Below are 17,808 nucleotides of genomic sequence, written 5' to 3' on the forward strand. Positions count from 1 at the left end.
ATGGTTTGACTTTTTAGTGGCCTGTGATGTCAGCATAAATTATTTTTTAAAAATTTTCGCTATATTTAATTATTAATGTCCCTTAATTTCTCTTTGGAAGGTTTTTAAACATATTTTTATTTTTCATTCCTTAAAAAAAGGTCTATATGTTCGTACTTGATTAATAGGTGCGATTTATGCCGTACATCATGAGACTGCACATCATGAAACTGCGTTGAAAATCTTATTAACTCGATGGAGTGTATTTTTTTCCCTTTGTTCAGAGATTTCACGGAAAAACTCTTGTTCGAAGTTTCATATAAATCGGCACGTAAATTATTAATAGCACTATCCAGCTAACTTAAATATCCAACTGTGAAGCGTTTGCGAAATACCCCTCCTGAGTATAGAGGGAGGTCGCCCTGCTTCCCGCCCCCCCTTTAATTTCAGGAAAAATAGGAAAGCTGGTAATCCTTAAGGTGGTACTACTTACTCCACTTTTTACTTCACCGGGTTAGATTAAGAAAAATACTTCTCTCAGTCAGAATATCAATATCGTGCTGGCCAAAGTACGTCTTCAATTGAAGCATCCTATCTATTGACAATGATGAAAGTTAAATATTGTTTGCAATGGATATTTACAATATAATTTTGTTTTATTGTGATAATGACCGATTTTCGGCGTCTGTCCATCCGATAAAGGTTTAAATGGCAAAGTCCTAGATCACGTGATGATTTTGATCGGCTGCCTATCACAATAGCGTTTGTTTTTATGTTTCTATTTCCTAAAGGAGAGTTTTTCTTACTTGTTTTTGAGCAGATTTATTTCATAAGAATCAAATCCATGGAAATTTTATTTATTTTTTATTTACACACCAACGAAAATAGCGCTACTTGGGTTTGGGTTTTATGACATTTAACAATTAAATGTTCAGGAGCATCTATACCCTGTACAGGGGAAAGCTACCCAGGCGGGACTCGAACCCACTGCCTTCGGTTTAGCGGGAAACGACCGCCGCCACAAAGAACGGCAAAGTACGAAATATAATAATGAATTCAAAATTAATGGTAAGTAATAGGATTTTAGGGAAAGGTGTGGGAATTATAATTTTTTCTTTAACATTAATGAAACTGAATCTGGGGTTTTCATCGTTGATATCGGCTTTTTGGTTACTTCAGACCAGTGGCGTAGCAATGAATTTTGCTCGATGGGGGGAGAGGGTTGTCCAAAGCCAGAAGGGAAAATTTTTGAAAAACAGGATACTAAGTAGAGGGTTTTAAACTAATTTTAGCATTTTTTAAAAATCGGAAAAACTTCATTTTTCAAAGAAATCTCTTGTAAATTCATGATTTTCAATATTTGGTTTTCTTTTTTGATTCAAAGTAAGTATGCTTTTATATTTCGGGGGGTCCGGACCCCCACCCTCGCTGTTCCACTGCTCCAGACATCAGCGCTAATAGGTTTCAGCCAAATTGACCGCTCTTTTGACTATAAATTCTCTTTGAGTTTTCAATTCGTTTCGTTCTGTAAACTGCGAAGTGACTCGATCATTTTCAACCGTCCGTGTGAGGGAGCTGTGCATTTTTTGCGTGCATCGGAAAAAAGCGTGGTTCCGGCCCGTTGAGTCGCCAAGGCGTTCCTGCTGGAGCAAGCCGCGGGCGACTTCCTAACGGCTGCCGGTCGGTGTCAATCGCCCAAGGTCGTTCGTTGGATCATGGGACGCACACTGGGACATCCACGAATATAATGCCAGGCGTTATCATGCTGTCTTCATGATTGCAATCTTCCCCTAAATAGACAACCATTGCATAAGACACACTGGAATGACGGAACAAGGGGGTAGTTTCCTTCATCAAAGAAAACGAAAGGCATTGATTGCGATTCGTTACCCACCATTAGTGTATTCATAATGTACAAATTACTTAGTTAAGACGAATGTTAGTGGTCAATTTTAACCTCATTTGAAAAAGGTCAGATTGGCGGCCATGCGATGCCACTCCACGTGACGTGACAGGGGCACAGATGCTATACGAGTAGTCAGGGGTTGGGTCAGCGGTACATCGTCTGAGATTACCAGTGCGTGCATGAGGCACAGAGCTCAGGGAGACATCTCTTAATAATCACCTATTAAAATTGCCTAAGGTCGGTAAGTTTCCTCCGTTTGATAGGGTATTAATAATCCTTACTTAAGCCAAGTGCTACCTGCGGGTACTCTGCTACCTGCTAGCAGCCTGCATCGTAGCGGCGCTCATACTCTCGCACCAAGGTGGCCTCACACGGAGGCAGCCGGAACCATAATGACGTCACACGGGCTTTTCCCAGTATTCATACTTTGCCGTCGCGTTTTTCGCGTGTTTGAAAATTTTCATTAAATCGCAAAAACAGATATCGTCATTAAAAAATTTAAAAGCGTGAAATACGTACTCCAGGAGTAATAATCTTTCAATTTAGGCAATAATTGGAAACCACCCTATTTTTCCATCCTGAAAGAACAGTAGGGGGTCAAATATGATATCTGTCATCATTTTATGTTTTTGCGTACTTATTATAGCGTTTATTAGCGATAATACATATTATGCGTTTCGCCGTTTACGGAAGGAAACGCTTTGGAAACTCGAAGTAGATTTGAACAGAACGCTCAAGTTTGCTGCTATATAGCTTAAATAGTTATTAAATTGAATGAATTCGATTCTTGAAGTTTAATTTTCTTGGATTAAAAAGTTTTATTGAAATATTTTTAAGCATCTTGTAAATTCAGTGAGGTAAATTTTTTGACGTATATAGGCATTTTTTGTTAATCTACTGGGAGTAAATATTTCTCTCGACTATTTTGACTGTGCGAAAAAATATCTTGACTCAACGGGCATTAAAGCGTTTTTTCTTGCCCGTAACTTAATTTGGAAAACTTCGCGTCAAATCATGCATTTGTCGGTATTTCATTGTCGTCACCTGCACAACTGACGCCCTCCTTACACGTTTTTATTATCGTGCGGTGTTTATGTAGCGGGGGTTGCATACACAACCGGGGCGTGCTTTAAGCTGCGTTTTTGATGTTGTGGTTTGGGGGTGTTTACTCTGGTTTTGATTCCCGGGATTCCTCAGTAGCTGCCAATTGTTCGACTCATTACTCTACCACGATTACGTCGTCTTAAATATAAACATTAATTTTCCATGTTGGCGAATTTTACCAACATGCATGTTTTATGTTCATTAGATGTAAGGAGGTTGGTGGATGAAATGACTTGTATATTATTTTCATGAAAATTACAATAGATAATCTTATAATTGTGCTTAATTGACTGATGGCCATTAAAAATCGGCTTTCTGTGCAATATCTTATTGGAATTACAATTGAAGGTCCACAGTTTGATACTGTCTTTTATGGCAGTTCTAAGTACGACATAATTATTAATTTGGGGGATATATATACCATTCTGACTGAAAAACATGTAAAATGCTCATTGTATCATAAGAATTAGTATAAAAATATAATATAGGCACTACAGCATACTACATTTTCAGTTATTTGCAAATAAATGCTGCAGTTGAAGTCCAATCAAGTTAGTTGAATGAAACTTGGCACTTCAATACATTCGTCTTCAATATCTTGTGGAAATATTAATTGGAAATCTTAGAGATTGAATTATGCATGTTCAATGTACCCGTAATTTGCTTTTTAACATCAATGGATATTTTATATGAAGGCAAAACATAATTTTTAATAATATATGAAAAAATTATTAATTTTCAATGATGCAGTAGCAAACTAAATCCTTGAGTCCTCTTAGTGGTGCAATCAAATAACCTCATTTTTTTTCCTCTACAGCATTGACTGTGGATAAATATGCCTTCTGCAGGTCATTCAATTCCATTGAAATAGAGAAAACTTGTGTTACGGTTTGCCAACTACATGCAAAGGTACTTTTGGAGGGAACCATATTATGTCATCTAATGGGATCTATGATCTTAGGTTTTCTCGGCGTATCAGCTGCAGAAATGTTTCTTGGGTTTTCCACCGGTTGATGTCTTCCATATCTCCCGATGTTTCGAGCCGTGACTTGCTGTTCATCCTCAGGGGATCTTCCGAATGAGGATGAACAGCAAGTCGCTGCTCGAAACGTCGGGAGACATGGAAAACATCAACCTATGGAAAACCCGAGAAACTTTCTGCATCTAATGGGATTGGTTGCCATTTATTTTAATTGTCAGAAGTAAAGTACAGTTCTTAGACGATCTTCTCCTTTGATGTTAGAGCACTAGTTCCTTTATTTACCTTCAATATGGAGTGAGTGTCAGTCATGCATTTTGATCATACTTGAAATAGGTGTTTTCTACATGATGTTTGTAATTAAATGTCAGTTCGAACCTTGGTAAACTAATGTAAGGAGTAATGACTGTATTTTCACTCAGTGGTGTTAACGTTGCAACATGACTAGTAGCTCGTGCTGTCACTAATGCAAAGGCCCTACACTCTTGTCACTTTTGTTTCTGTAGGAGGAGTATGTGCAGGAGAACATTGCGTGGACACCAGTTGACTACTTCAACAACAAGGTGGTGTGTGATCTGATTGAGAGCAAGAGGCCCCCTGGTATCATCTCAGTGCTGGACGACGTGTGTGCCACGCTGCATGCTGTCTCTGATGGTGCTGACGAAGACCTGCAGAACGTGAGTACCTTTCAACTGAGCGAGTAGGAGCTTTGAATCAATGCCTATAAAGAGTTTAAAAAGGCTACTCTACTTTCCAACTGCATATATGATTATTTATATTACTGCCAATTTGTTAAGAATCGAGTCAGTTCCCATCTTCAGGGCAGATGACAGGTCCGTGCAATTGTGTGATATTTGTATCGATTGTTGGTCCTTTTGCCAAGGTCTCCTCTCATTGGCCAGTTTTTGTCCTTCATGGGCCAATCTCATACTCCTCAGGGTCAGCTTCCAGATTTTGCTGAGTGCACATCCCATGTCACGATTGAAGTTACATATTATCTTCAAGCCGAATCTCTTCGAAGTCTTAGGGAGCAGGATTTTTACCTAGTTCCAATTGATGGAATGATTGTGGCCTGCTGCTTCAGGTTTTTTTGGGTTGGCAGAGTTCTGAGGTTAGACCGGTGCTTATATTCCAAAAATGATTGAGAATTCGTGGTCTCGAAATATTTGAATTAGTGCAAAAAAATTATTAAAATTGCCCAAGGTTTATGCAATGTTGGATAGCCGTTAGTAAAGGGTCTAGAGGCAGTTATTTTGAATGTTGAGGTTTTCAGCCCAGACATAATGTTTCCTACGGTGAACATGATATTTTAGAGTCCGTTGGGCAAAAATTTCATCTGTTTTGTTGTAATTTGATTCCTTCATGCCAAAACACTGCCTCCATTCGCAACGTAATCCATCGTCACATGAACCTGAGGCTTTTTTTTATAATTGGTATCTTACTGATCCGCACATTTTGAGACCACGAATTCTTAAATTGAATCATTTTTTAAACACAAGCTTCGTCCAAATCTGAGTTGCCTTTGACATTCCTTCAACCTCATTACATATAACTCTACACTCCAACACTTACAGGGTGTCTGGTAGATGCTCGAAGTTGCGAGTCCTCATGGATCCTTGACTCTCAATAGATGGCTCCTAGGTTTAGACCAGGCCTGTAAGTAGGAATCAATTCCATGCCTTTTTAGCATTCTTGAAAATTTTCCTAATACCGTCATAATGTATTGGATGATGGCCGCAGTGATAGATTCCGGTCCTTGATCACTTCATTAAAATATGGTTGTTGCATAACTTTAAAATGAATATTTTCAAATTATGCAACACCCACCACAATTTAGAGAGCAATTAGTAATTTAAAAAATTTTTAATACCCAGGAAAACACTCACGAACAAATACATTTACCCATCTTTTTCCCCTGTGCTGGTGTCAGTTTCAAAGTCATCTCTTCTTCCGTTACATAATTTAGGTTACAATAATAAAATAAATAGCTAAGAATTTATGCCTAATTATGATAATTATTCATCAAAACCCGGGTCAGTATACTTGAAAAAGAAGTGGTATAAGGAATAGGTATTCTTCCAAGAAACCTTAGTCACTTTTTGTGTCTTTAGGATTCAAGGTATTTTTTAGAGTTGAAAGAATCTCCATATTGTTGCTGCCATTTTGTCAGAAAATCTTTAAATAAATATCTCCTTCTGTAGGCTTTCCTCGTTGAATATTGGTTTTTCCTGTTGCAAAAGGGTGGATAAAACTGCTCTTCTATGAGAGGGATGGGGATGGCTGAGTCGATTCTTGCAATTAATAACATGTCCAAGGCTGCCATCATCTCTCCAGTAAATTAGGATGTCCAATAAAAAAGGTATTCTGCCATCCGCTTCAATCTTGAAAGCATTCCTCGTCAGTTTTGCATTTTGGCTACAGTTTGTGTGCAGGAGCATTGTGTAAGCACGTTTTGGGCCAATTTTACCTCCTTTAACCCTTTGTGAGCATAAATAGTAATCATTTTTCAAAATCCCTACCTTCCCCCTGCATACTTTGTTGCATAATTTATTTGATCTTATTTATACTAATATGAGTTCTATGTTTAGCATTGCCTCATGAGTTCTATAAAAATTGAAGCACTTCAGCAGTATTATATTAGTATGTATACATATGTGTAATGCAAAAAGCCTTGTAATTGTGAGCATTGTAAATTGATGACTACTTTGTCTCTTTTTCTCCTTCTTTAATAGAAACTTAGTGCATCAGCTGGTACTAATCAGCACTTTCAAAGGAATAAAGAAGGCTTCATCATCCATCATTACGCTGGCATGGTGTCGTACAATGTTGAAGGTTTCTGTGACCGAAATAGAGATGTATTAGTTCCTGACTTGATAGAACTGATGCAATCAAGTTCCAAGTAAGTGTCTATGTGAGAGATGTATAACACTGTGAGCCCAATTATGGACATGTTCATAATACCTCCCTCTATTCAACTGCTTGTCTCTTCCTCAGTACATTCATCCGGAGGTTGTTCCCCGAGCAAATCAACAGTGGCTCCAAGTCCAGGCCTACTACTGCAGGTTCCAAGATACGCACACAAGCAAACAAATTGGTTGAAGAGCTTATGAAGTGTGCCCCTCACTATATCAGGTGAGAAAATCCGTGGCTTGACACATCACTCAACCTGTATGAAAAGAGGTTCTTGAGGATCATATTTTTAGTTTTATTGTTTGATGATTCATTAGTTATGTCATGGAAAAATATGTAATGGGGAAAAGTGTATTATTTTTTTATAATATTATGGGTCTTCATTAGGGATGGGTCGAATAGTAGATTTCTCGAATTCGAATATCGAATTCGAATATCAAATCATTGCTCGAATATTCGAATACCTCGAATTTCGAATACCTCGAATACTAAACGATGAATGTGAAAATGTTTGACCAGGTCGCTTATGCAGCAGGAAACCCAAGATTTTGGCGAGTAATTGTAATTGCCTTTAAAGGATTCAAACAGGAATTTGGCTGATTAATGGAATATTTTAATTTTATATAAACAATAGGGTAGTTTCCTTCATTAAAGAAAATGAAAGGCATTGATTGTGATTTGTTACCCACCATTGGTGTATTCATAATATACAAATTATTTGGTTCTAGAAATACCGGTTTAGACCAATGGCAATGGCCAATTTTATCCTCATTTGAAAAAGGCCAGATTGGCACCCATGTAATGCCACTCCAGTTGACATCACAGGGACCTATTTTCTACACGAGAGGATAGGAGTTTACATCGTCTAAGGTTACCAATGCATGCATGAGGCACAAAGATCAGGGAAACATGTCTTAATAATCACTTATTAAAACTGGCTGTGGTCGGAAAGTTTTCTTTGCTTGATAAGGTATTAATAATCCTTATTTTAGCCAAGCGCTACCAGCTAGCATGGTACTCGGCTACCTGCTAGCATCCTGCGTCGTGTTAGCGCTCAGAGCCTCACCCCAAGGTCACCTCACTCGCGGCAGCGGGAAGCAGAACGACGTCACGCGGAGTTTTTCCCGGCATTCATACTTACCCGTCGCATTTTCGCGCGCTTGAAAATTTTCACTTTTAATTTAATCGCGAAAAATAGATATCGTCTTATAAAAATCTAGAATCGTTAAATACGTACTCCAGGAGTATTAATATTTCAATTGAGGCTATAAAAAATAATAGGAGAGCACCGTATTTGAGCATTACGCCAAAATGCTAAGCCTCCGTCGTATTTCTTCGTCTTTCCGGCATTTATTTTCCTGCGTAAAATGCTTAAATAAAGTCAGAAATATGTCGTGTTTGGTCTTATTCTTTTTTAAATTACGCGCTTATTACTAATATTTCAATTTAATAAAAGCGTAATATCAATAGCCGAAAGTCATTGTTAGACAACTTTTGGGCTAGTAGATGACTCATGCAGCAGTTGACCTCCAGAAATGGGGAACTTCGAAGCAGGTAAACAGAAAAAGGCCCGTGGGTGAGTAGAGGGGGGGGGGGGGCGTGAGACACGTTTTTATTGTTCTCGTGAAACTTGATATTTTTTTCGAAGCTAAGGTCTTCGTAATACGATCCCTGCGTGAGCTGGGACCTTTTGTTTGATTTCGGAGAAGAGGAAATCGTCGGAGGGGGTGGGGCGAACGCTGAATGGAGGGGGATAGCAGATCGTGGGAAATGCGCCAATGTCACTATCCCACGGCACTGATGAGTTCCTCCCTATGGTAGTTTCATCTCCTGGGGAAGAAGGGTGAAACGCGATTCTTATTTTCCGGTAACTTGATATTTTTTTCGAAGCTGAGGTCTTCGTAATACGATCCCTGGGCCAGCCGGGACCTTTTGTTTGATTTCCGAGAAGAGGAAATCGTCGGAGGGGGTGGGGCGAACGCTGAATGGAGGGGGATAGCAGATCGTGGGAAATGCGCCAATGTCACTATCCCACGGCACTGATGAGTTCCTCCCTATGGTAGTTTCATCTCCTGGGGAAGAAGGGTGAAACGCGATTCTTATTTTCCGGTAACTTGATATTTTTTTCGAAGCTGAGGTCTTCGTAATACGATCCCTGGGCCAGCCGGGACCTTTTGTTTGATTTCCGAGAAGAGGAAATCGTCGGAGGGGGTGGGGCGAACGCTGAATTGAGGTGGATAGCGGATCGTGGGAAATGCGCCAATGTCACTATCCCACGGCACTGAGCTTCTCCTGATGGGGGACACCTAGGATTTTGGGATTTTTTTCACCTGATCAATTTCGGTTCCCCACGTTGAACTCTATTCACCGCTCTAACCCGCGAATTTGATGTAGTTCGTCAGCTTGCCTAAAACGGCGCTGCATGCACTAAACGACTAGAGTTCTCCTCATTTTTTCGAGTCAACTACCAACGACGTGCGAGCGACAGTGTATGACGCGAAATTAAAAGTATTCGAGGTATTCGAGACGGCACCTTTGGCATAAATATTCGAGATCTCGAATATCGAATACTTTCTAGTATTCGAGGTATTCGAGTATTCGCGGATACTATTCGCACATCTCTAGTCTTCATTCATCCTGTTGAGAAATTACTTCTTCAGTGTGGAAATTTAATTCAAGAGATATTCATATGCCTTGACAAGTCGAGGCAAATGATTGTTCCTGCTTGGAATTTTGGGATTTTACATGCTTTTACAGGTGGTTCCATAATGTTACTTACATGTCATAATTTTTACACTTGCTATTCTGCAATTATTTCCTCGGTTAAAAATCACTTCTCTGTGTGTGCAAAATTTTTTCCAGTTTCTACAGTTTTTACTATTGGTGCGAAGGTGAAGTTTTTACTATTTATTTCCTTTGAAAGTTCTGTGCCATGCAATATTTATTCATTTACATATTTATTTATTAGTCAGTATCTTTTATTTCATTCGCGTGGAATGCTGTAGAAGCATCTTTAGCATTGATATTTTATATATATCATTATATTGAAATGAATACTTGCAATCTTCCACAGTTATTATGACTTTGGTTTCAATGTCACCACATCATCTTCAAGGTGATGTGGTAATATTGAAACCTAGGTCGTAATAAATTATATTATTGTGGAAAATCGTAAGTATTTACATACTTCAATATGGAAAAATTCCACACCATCACGCTTGAATCTTTGGATTTTATTCAATATCTTATTGCTTGAACTACATATTTATATAGTCGTTACTCACTCACTCAGTGGTGTAATCCAAACATTGGCTTTGACTGGTGAGGAAAGAGCTCACTCCAGACTTAGGACTGTATTCTAAGTCAACACTGTAGGGTTAACCGACCCTAGATATGTCATCAGCCCCTATATAAACCGATCTCACCCGACATATGGCCGTTTTTGGAACTAAACGGGCTCTACTTGATGTTGAGTACCTGAACCAGCCCTACACCCTAGAAAACATGGTGGCCAAATTTTGTCTGCTGATCACTTCGATTAAATAATCTACGTTATAATGCATATTAAGGGAGACGAGTTCACATGAACCATTTTAAAATGTTGAGAATCACAGGAGAAAGGTAATAATACTTCCTCATTTTACCCATCAAGTGAAATAAATAATAAAATCGGCTAAAGAATAATAAGTACAACGTTGTGGTATATACATCACCTTGTTTCTGCGATTATGTATTTTTCACGTTTGGCTTTTGGTATGCATTTGAGAAACCAATATGTACTTCATTTATGTATAACCATAGGAAACATATTTTCTTGCCGCTAATTGCCGCATTGTAAACTTACCTACAGATGGTAAAAGCAAAAAACGAACCTTGATGATGAAACATAAGTTCCCAAGTCAATGATCATATTTGCCCCGTATTTGTCACTATCTTGAAAAGACTGCTTTTGAAGTGATTTAAAGACAGTATGTCTCTACTTTTGGCTTGATATGAGAGTATTTGCAGCAATAATTAACATACCGACATGACATGGTGGACGACTGATTGTTTATTTACCTTGAGCCGTCGCCCTAACCATACGCCTGAAAATTATCGGACGTCTTTTCTTAGTGTCATAGTAGGGTCTCATTATGCAACCAGAGTGGAAAATTGGTGCTGTGCCATCATCTACATCATTTGAGAGAACTTGATGACGGAATTACCCCCCACCACTTATGTAGGGTCGACTAAGAATATTTACCTCAGGCACTGGTAGGTGATACCACATGAGTAGGTAGAGTAGTTCCTTCCCTTGAGCCTCCCCTGCCTCAGATTTGTGTTTGGGTTTGTGCAAAGGCATCACCAGGGATGTATCTACATCTTCTTACTTCCCAGCAAGCTGCCTAAAAATGTGTGTGGCGTGTGTGTTAGGATACTGGTTGTTTACGTACAAAAAGGAAATGCTCAAACAAAATTACGACTTGCGTTTATTAAAGTCCATTATGGTTTGGCAGAAAATTGAATTCCCATACCTATCCGTTTGGAAAAATATCTCTCTTAACTTATCACTTCTGTCAGGCCTGGGAATATAGTGTGACTCAAGATATATCTGTGTCACTCCCAAAGATATCTATTCTGAATTGTTCAAGCAATCTAAACCTAGCTCGTAGCTTCCAGTCCTAGTTTGCTTAACGTCTGTGTAGTGCTTTCTCTACGTCAGTAGCAGTTTTTGACAGACCCTGCAGTTTTCCTTTGTTGATTAAGTATTTCTGCACCAGATCCCATATGCTTGCTGCATGTTTAAGGTGTGGTCAATCATGTATTGTTTTGTATAATGTATTCCACCAACATTTTGTTGAATCGAATCCTAATTGATGAATATTTCATCTTATTCTGTTTCCTTTTTAAGGTGTATCAAACCAAATGAAACAAAAAAGCCAAGAGATTGGGAAGAACTAAGAGTGAAACATCAGGTGGAGTACTTGGGCCTCAAAGAGAATATCAGGGTTCGTCGAGCTGGATTTGCTTATCGGCGTGTGTTCAAGAAGTTTCTGCATAGGTGAGAGACAGAATGAACCTGTGGTGAATGTTTTCCAAAGATTGAGCCTCTCGCAATGGAGGGTGCCTCCCCTAATTGGGGCTCATATAAACCATGTTTTTTTTACTAGCTAATGATGGGTTAAGTGTAGGGCTGTGCATGACTCTCGACCATCCGAGAGTCTCGACGGTCGAGACGAGGATTTCGTTTCTCAGTATTGTCGGGACGGCACGGCGAGAGTCTTGACGAGACTTGAAAGTCTCGCCCCTTCGAGATTTCTCGACACCCATCGAGACTCCCGGTTCCTCGAAAAAAATAAAAGATTATTATTATTTAGCAAAAAGATTATTTTAAGACATGTTATATATTTCCAAAAATATGTGTAATTAAGATCAACATTGGCAATTTAAGCATATTTCATTATTTAATTAACCAAAATTGACAGGTGCTATGAACCTTAGTTACCATAAATAAACATTGCAAAAAGAATTATATAAAATTCTATAGAATTAGACTATGATCTCTTCTTTTTTGTTAATTTACAAGTGAATGTTTCTTTTTTATTATATTATGATAATAAGAAACTTTTGATGTAACCCTTTCACATGCTTGTGTATCAAAATTATTTACTCAATTTCATTTTAAGCCCTGATAATGGTTTGTAAATAAACGGAAACGTCGGCAAAATTTACATTTCAATTTAAAGACCTACACTCCAAGATTCAAATTTTATTTTAAATATTGAGGTCAGGAAAAGGAAATAATTTTTTTTCCAAATCTCTCGTTAAGAACTCTATTAGCATCATGAACACTTTAAAAAATGGGATGCAGAGGGTAAATTATTAAATAGGATATTTTTATAATGTGAATAAATCCATAAAAGTCACAAGAGATACCTTAGTAAACCCTTTCATCGACTGATTGCGGTATTCATCGAAAATTCTCGCCTTGCCCAGGAGTCTCGACCAGTGTTGAGAAATCTCGAAGGGGCGAGACTTCTCGACTCTCGTCAAGACTCTCGACCCAGGTGAGAATCTCGCTGCACCGAGAGTCTCGTCCCGACAATGCTGAAAAATGAAATTCTCGTCTCAACCACCGAGACGAGGCTCTCGCACAGCACTAGTTAAGTGCCCCTGTAATCTTTAGTTTTGGCTGGGGTCTTGCAATAGGCAGTCCTGGTACTAAGGCGTATCCATGGCATGCCCTATGTATTTACAATCAAACTTCCTGTTTGTAACAATTGTGTCTCTCCTAATACCTTTAAATATGAGCCAAAAGAATATCAACTCAGTATTAATTTCTATCATCCAGATGATTTTATTGGAAAATCAGTTTGTACTAATTGATGCAGTACATATAGTTCGTTGTGTGTTCATGCATTCCAATGTGTTGACTGCATAAAGTATGTACGTAGTCTTTTTGATGGATTCCTCTCCCCAGTGCATTTGTGACCTCTTGGAACAAATAAGTTATAATGTTGTGTTGTTGTAGGTACGCCATATTGAGTGACAAGACGTGGCCCGAGTGGAAGGGGCCAGAGGTTGCTGGCATCCAAGTGATAATGCAGACCGTGAATATGACACCTGATCAGTACCAACTCGGCAAGAGCAAAGTTTTCATCAAAGCTCCAGAATCGGTAAGTGCAGGCAAATCTGCTTGGACTAATCAAAATGCATCTGTATGCCCACAGTTTGGGGGAAAAGGCAAAGTATTATGTGTGCTGTAGGAGTCATTCATCCTGTCTATTCTGGGTTTTATGTATTTGAATTATGATTATTCATTATGAATTAAGTTAGTTTAACTCAAGAACTGCAGGACCATTCATTTGACCAATTTTGAAAATCATTTCTCTCTAATTTCCATTACATTCAATAAAGCAAGCTGAAATTTTGTGACTTTTATTCTATTTTATGGGATTTCCCATTGCTCTTATTTTCACTCATTAATTTCATAATTAATCCACCGTCCTACTTTAAACCCCATTTTTAAATAATGCATCATAAAACACTCTAGCAAATGTAAACAACTAGGTTTGCTACCTTTGCTTTGGGTGTTGTCTCCATTGATGCAGTCTGCCATTGGTTACAATTGGAGTCACTGTTTTTTGTGCTTCCAGTGTAGGGGTTGGGAAGTTTTGTCTTCTTATTCATGTTTTTCTTTGCAGCTCTACCTGCTTGAGGAAATGAGAGAGAGGAAGTTTAATCATTATGCGCGAATAATACAGAAGGCATTCAAGAAATACTTTAATCGCAAGCAGAATGAGCGCCAAAAGGAACAAGCTGCAGGTATGGGGAATCAATGGGTTACATATATTAATTGGTTGCAGACCTTGTGTGCTCAGTTGGATGTCACGTTTTCCCACTTTTTTCTGTAGGCAAATTTTAATACCTGGAAGAACTTTTTTGCCACATTTTTCTCAAGACATATTTAAATATCTGGAAGACTTTGGCAAATTTTATCAGTATTACTGATTTTATTCTTAGTTTTGAAATCGATTAATGTCATATTGTTAATGTCATTGTCATGTTTTTGCCTCCTTCCTAATTTTGAAATATCGACAAAAATCAGCAAAATTGCCATTCATCCCTTACAATTTGAGCAATCATGTTTTATTTTTTAATTAGTGAAAATAAATTTCCCAGTTTTAATGTAGATGGTGTATTTTATTATAGATTTGTTCTACGGTAAGAAGGAGCGAAGGAAGTTTTCGTTGAACAGAAACTTTGTTGGAGATTACATAGGCGTGGAATACAAACCCACTCTACAGAGTATAGTTGGTCGAAGGGAGAAAGTTATGTTTGCTGAAGTTGTGAGCAAATATGACCGTCGTTTCAAGGTAAGTCTAACTGGCCAATTCCTCCTCTTTAAACGTAGCCTAGTATTTCCAATCAACTTTTGTGGTCAGTTCAGACAGGTTAATTCTCATCTGTTGAGGATTTAGTAAACGTTTTCTTGGGTTGTGGTTCCTCTGGTTACAAAGACAATATGTATGTGCCATAGTCTGTTGAGTACGTTTACTGTTGACAAAGAATTACAGCAAAAAATCAAAAACCAATGAGTTATGGGCCAACCCTTCTTCCAGTGGAAATGAAGAATGCTATTTCCTTGATTGAGAAGTTGACACAGAAACGTGTGCCCATAGCTGTTAACGTTGATATTCATAATAATATGAAAAGATAAATACCTCAGTGTATTGATTAAGAAAAGCAAGCATAATGAGGTAAGAATTTGCATCATATCTAGATCTGAAGGGTTCTTTGATACGAAGTTTTGCCTCTCAGAAATCCAGGTGGCTTGTATCCTCTCTTCAAGCCATCAAAAAAAAGTGAAGTGAGTTACGGACTATGTATTTGTTTATCAAACATTACCCAATTTTAAAAGAAGAATTTAATTTTTTTTTATCTGGCAGTTTTCTTAATATGAAAATGGTTGTCAGAGCATGTTAACCTTGTAAATGTATAATAAGTGTGTTGAGAGACATGCAAAAATGATCCCGGGAAGTTGCCTATGGTTATTTAGACTATATTAATTTCTTGATGAGTAGCATACCCTGATGAGCACATATTACGTATTTCTCCGAGTATAGTCCCCCTCTGAATATTGTCCCCCCCCCCCCTAATTTTGAGGCTTCAGTTCCAGGAAAAATTTAAAGCGTTTGAATTTAGTCCCATCCCTTTACTTTTACCACAAGCATTTTTGGAAAAAAAAGGGGGGACCACATTCAGACAAATACGGCAATTGAAAAGAGAGAATATTCTCATGTAACTAGTAGTCAAAATCATCAAGGATACATGCGTGTATCAAAGTGTGCTTATAATAGTGATTCTTTGTTTCAGGTGGCCAGACGAGACCTGATATTGACAGCCAATGCCCTCTTTCTAGTCGGGAGGGAGCTGATAAAGAAGGGGTTGGACAAGGGGAAGTATGTTGAGGTGCTGAAGAGGAAATTAGAATTTTCTCAGATAAGCTTGATATCAGTGAGCCCCATGAAGGTATGTCCCTGTAATTAATATGTAGTAATATATGGAAAATCCTACTCAGAATATGCATTTTGGAAAATCTTGCGTGAGATTATGGGGGGGGTTTGAACCAAATCTCACTAAAATATACCAAGGGGAATTCGAAAAATCAAAAAATTGCCTCATGCAGTAAATGGACTAAGGCTATAACCAGAGCATTGAACTTTCAATGCCAAGCATTTGGTGAAAGAACTTAGGTGTAAAACTCAGGTGCCAGAATTATTGCTGGATTTATGAACTTATTGGTAATTGTATTATATCAAATTAAAACTACCCACAAGGAGGTAATTTCTCTAAAATATTTGAAATTTTCATTAATATCCTGGAAGTACAGTAATACCTCTTTACATCGTAATGGAGGGGACCAAAATTTGGGCAATTTGATGTAAGGAGGTTCACTATGGAGAGGTTTCAGTAATAGGCAATATTTTTTCATATCCTTCGGAAATAAAAGGCACTACTGTCTTTAAAACCATTACATTTATGTGTTTAAACAAACATGCATGCATTAGTGAACACATATTTATTAATAACAGAAAACAAGTGCTATCGCATGATTTTTTTACCATGATTTAAGAGAAAACGATGTGATCTCTTTTAATTCAACAGTCATTTAAAATGATTGGGATAGTTGGATACTTTTTTTCTTATTTACTGTTAGGTGTGCTCTCATATGGAACAAAATGGCCACAACTAATGATTAACGTGAAAATTACAGCATATTAAAGGTGTATAAGAAAAGAAAATAAGAATGAAACAATTATTGCTGAAAATGTCATTCCATTATTATTATTTTCATGTATGTAATCGAGGCTGCATTAATGGTCTCTAGTTGCCTCGGTACAATTTGCGGAGGTAGTTAGGCTGTCTGGGGGGTATCTCCTAGTATGATAAGTGGAGGTTTTACGATATAAAGATGTTCTCTACAAAGAGGTTTGCCTATAAATTTACATGTAAATCTGACGGGACCGTAAGGGTTGTATGAAGTAAGGAGGTTTATGATGTAAAGAGGTTCACTGCATAGAGGTTTTACTGAGAAAGTTTAGCTAGTGAAAGGAGGAACTTATGTTTTTACTCAGGGCAGAGATATTTGTATATTTTCAGAAGGAACACTAACTGGAAAAAATAAGTTCCTCAGCTACTTAGTTGTCTTTTTGTTATTCTTTTTAATAGTTAAGGCAATTGGAAACAGTGATTACAGGCCATTAGCTGTAAAGAAACACTATTGTGACCATGTGGGAACTTGTGCTCATTGTTGTAGCAGAGGTGTAATGAAGGATATTTTTTGTTTGGAACAGGGTGGTTATACGTAATGGTCCTCCTTAGTAAAAGAGGTAGAACAGGTTCATCATTATCTCAGAGCCAGATAGCAATATTGTAGTATTACAAAAAGCTCATAGCGGGGATCTTAGTCTTATTGCCCATGCAAAACCAAACATTTCATTAGAACTTACTTCTAGTTCGTCGTTCACGTACCTATTATGCAAATTTAAGTATAATATTGTACTCATGTGTCTCCTCCAATGCGGATTTGTGCAACGTGGTAACTTTGTGGAGCAACCCTCACTTTCGAGGGAGTTTCACTGCATGAGCCAACAAAAACTTCTGAAATTTCTTTTTCATTTGTTGTCATCTTCATTAAATGCTGTTTTTGATATTCAGGTTTGAATTCAGGATTTTCCGAGCATGGATATTGGTTACTCTTTTGTCCTCTGATAATAATCAACAAATGGCTCCTAATGTACAATTATAAAACTGAGTTCAGTTATTCAAAAGATCAATTATGCTGCATAGAGTCTATTTTGATTGTACTGCTGATACTTCTTAAGGTGATGTTTGAAGGAGTACTCTCATTGGACCATTCTCCTGTCTTGTCAAAAAGCATATGGCA

At 37.9% G+C, this 17,808-nt stretch overlaps 1 protein-coding gene across 1 annotated transcript in view; it reads left to right on the plus strand.

The window, feature by feature from the left end:
- Nucleotides 1–17,808, plus strand: part of LOC124168647 (unconventional myosin-Ie-like) — a 66,216-nt gene that overhangs the window by 28,436 nt on the left and 19,972 nt on the right. The window contains exons 11-18 of the mRNA XM_046546910.1: nucleotides 4,475–4,645; nucleotides 6,701–6,867; nucleotides 6,963–7,100; nucleotides 11,770–11,919; nucleotides 13,390–13,534; nucleotides 14,063–14,183; nucleotides 14,571–14,734; nucleotides 15,735–15,890. Of these exons, the coding sequence (XP_046402866.1) occupies nucleotides 4,475–4,645; nucleotides 6,701–6,867; nucleotides 6,963–7,100; nucleotides 11,770–11,919; nucleotides 13,390–13,534; nucleotides 14,063–14,183; nucleotides 14,571–14,734; nucleotides 15,735–15,890 (1,212 nt within the window). The remainder of the gene's footprint in view (nucleotides 1–4,474; nucleotides 4,646–6,700; nucleotides 6,868–6,962; nucleotides 7,101–11,769; nucleotides 11,920–13,389; nucleotides 13,535–14,062; nucleotides 14,184–14,570; nucleotides 14,735–15,734; nucleotides 15,891–17,808) is intronic.

This window comes from Ischnura elegans, chromosome 12 (genome assembly GCF_921293095.1).
Source record: "Ischnura elegans chromosome 12, ioIscEleg1.1, whole genome shotgun sequence".
In the NCBI taxonomy this organism is placed as follows: domain Eukaryota; kingdom Metazoa; phylum Arthropoda; class Insecta; order Odonata; family Coenagrionidae; genus Ischnura; species Ischnura elegans.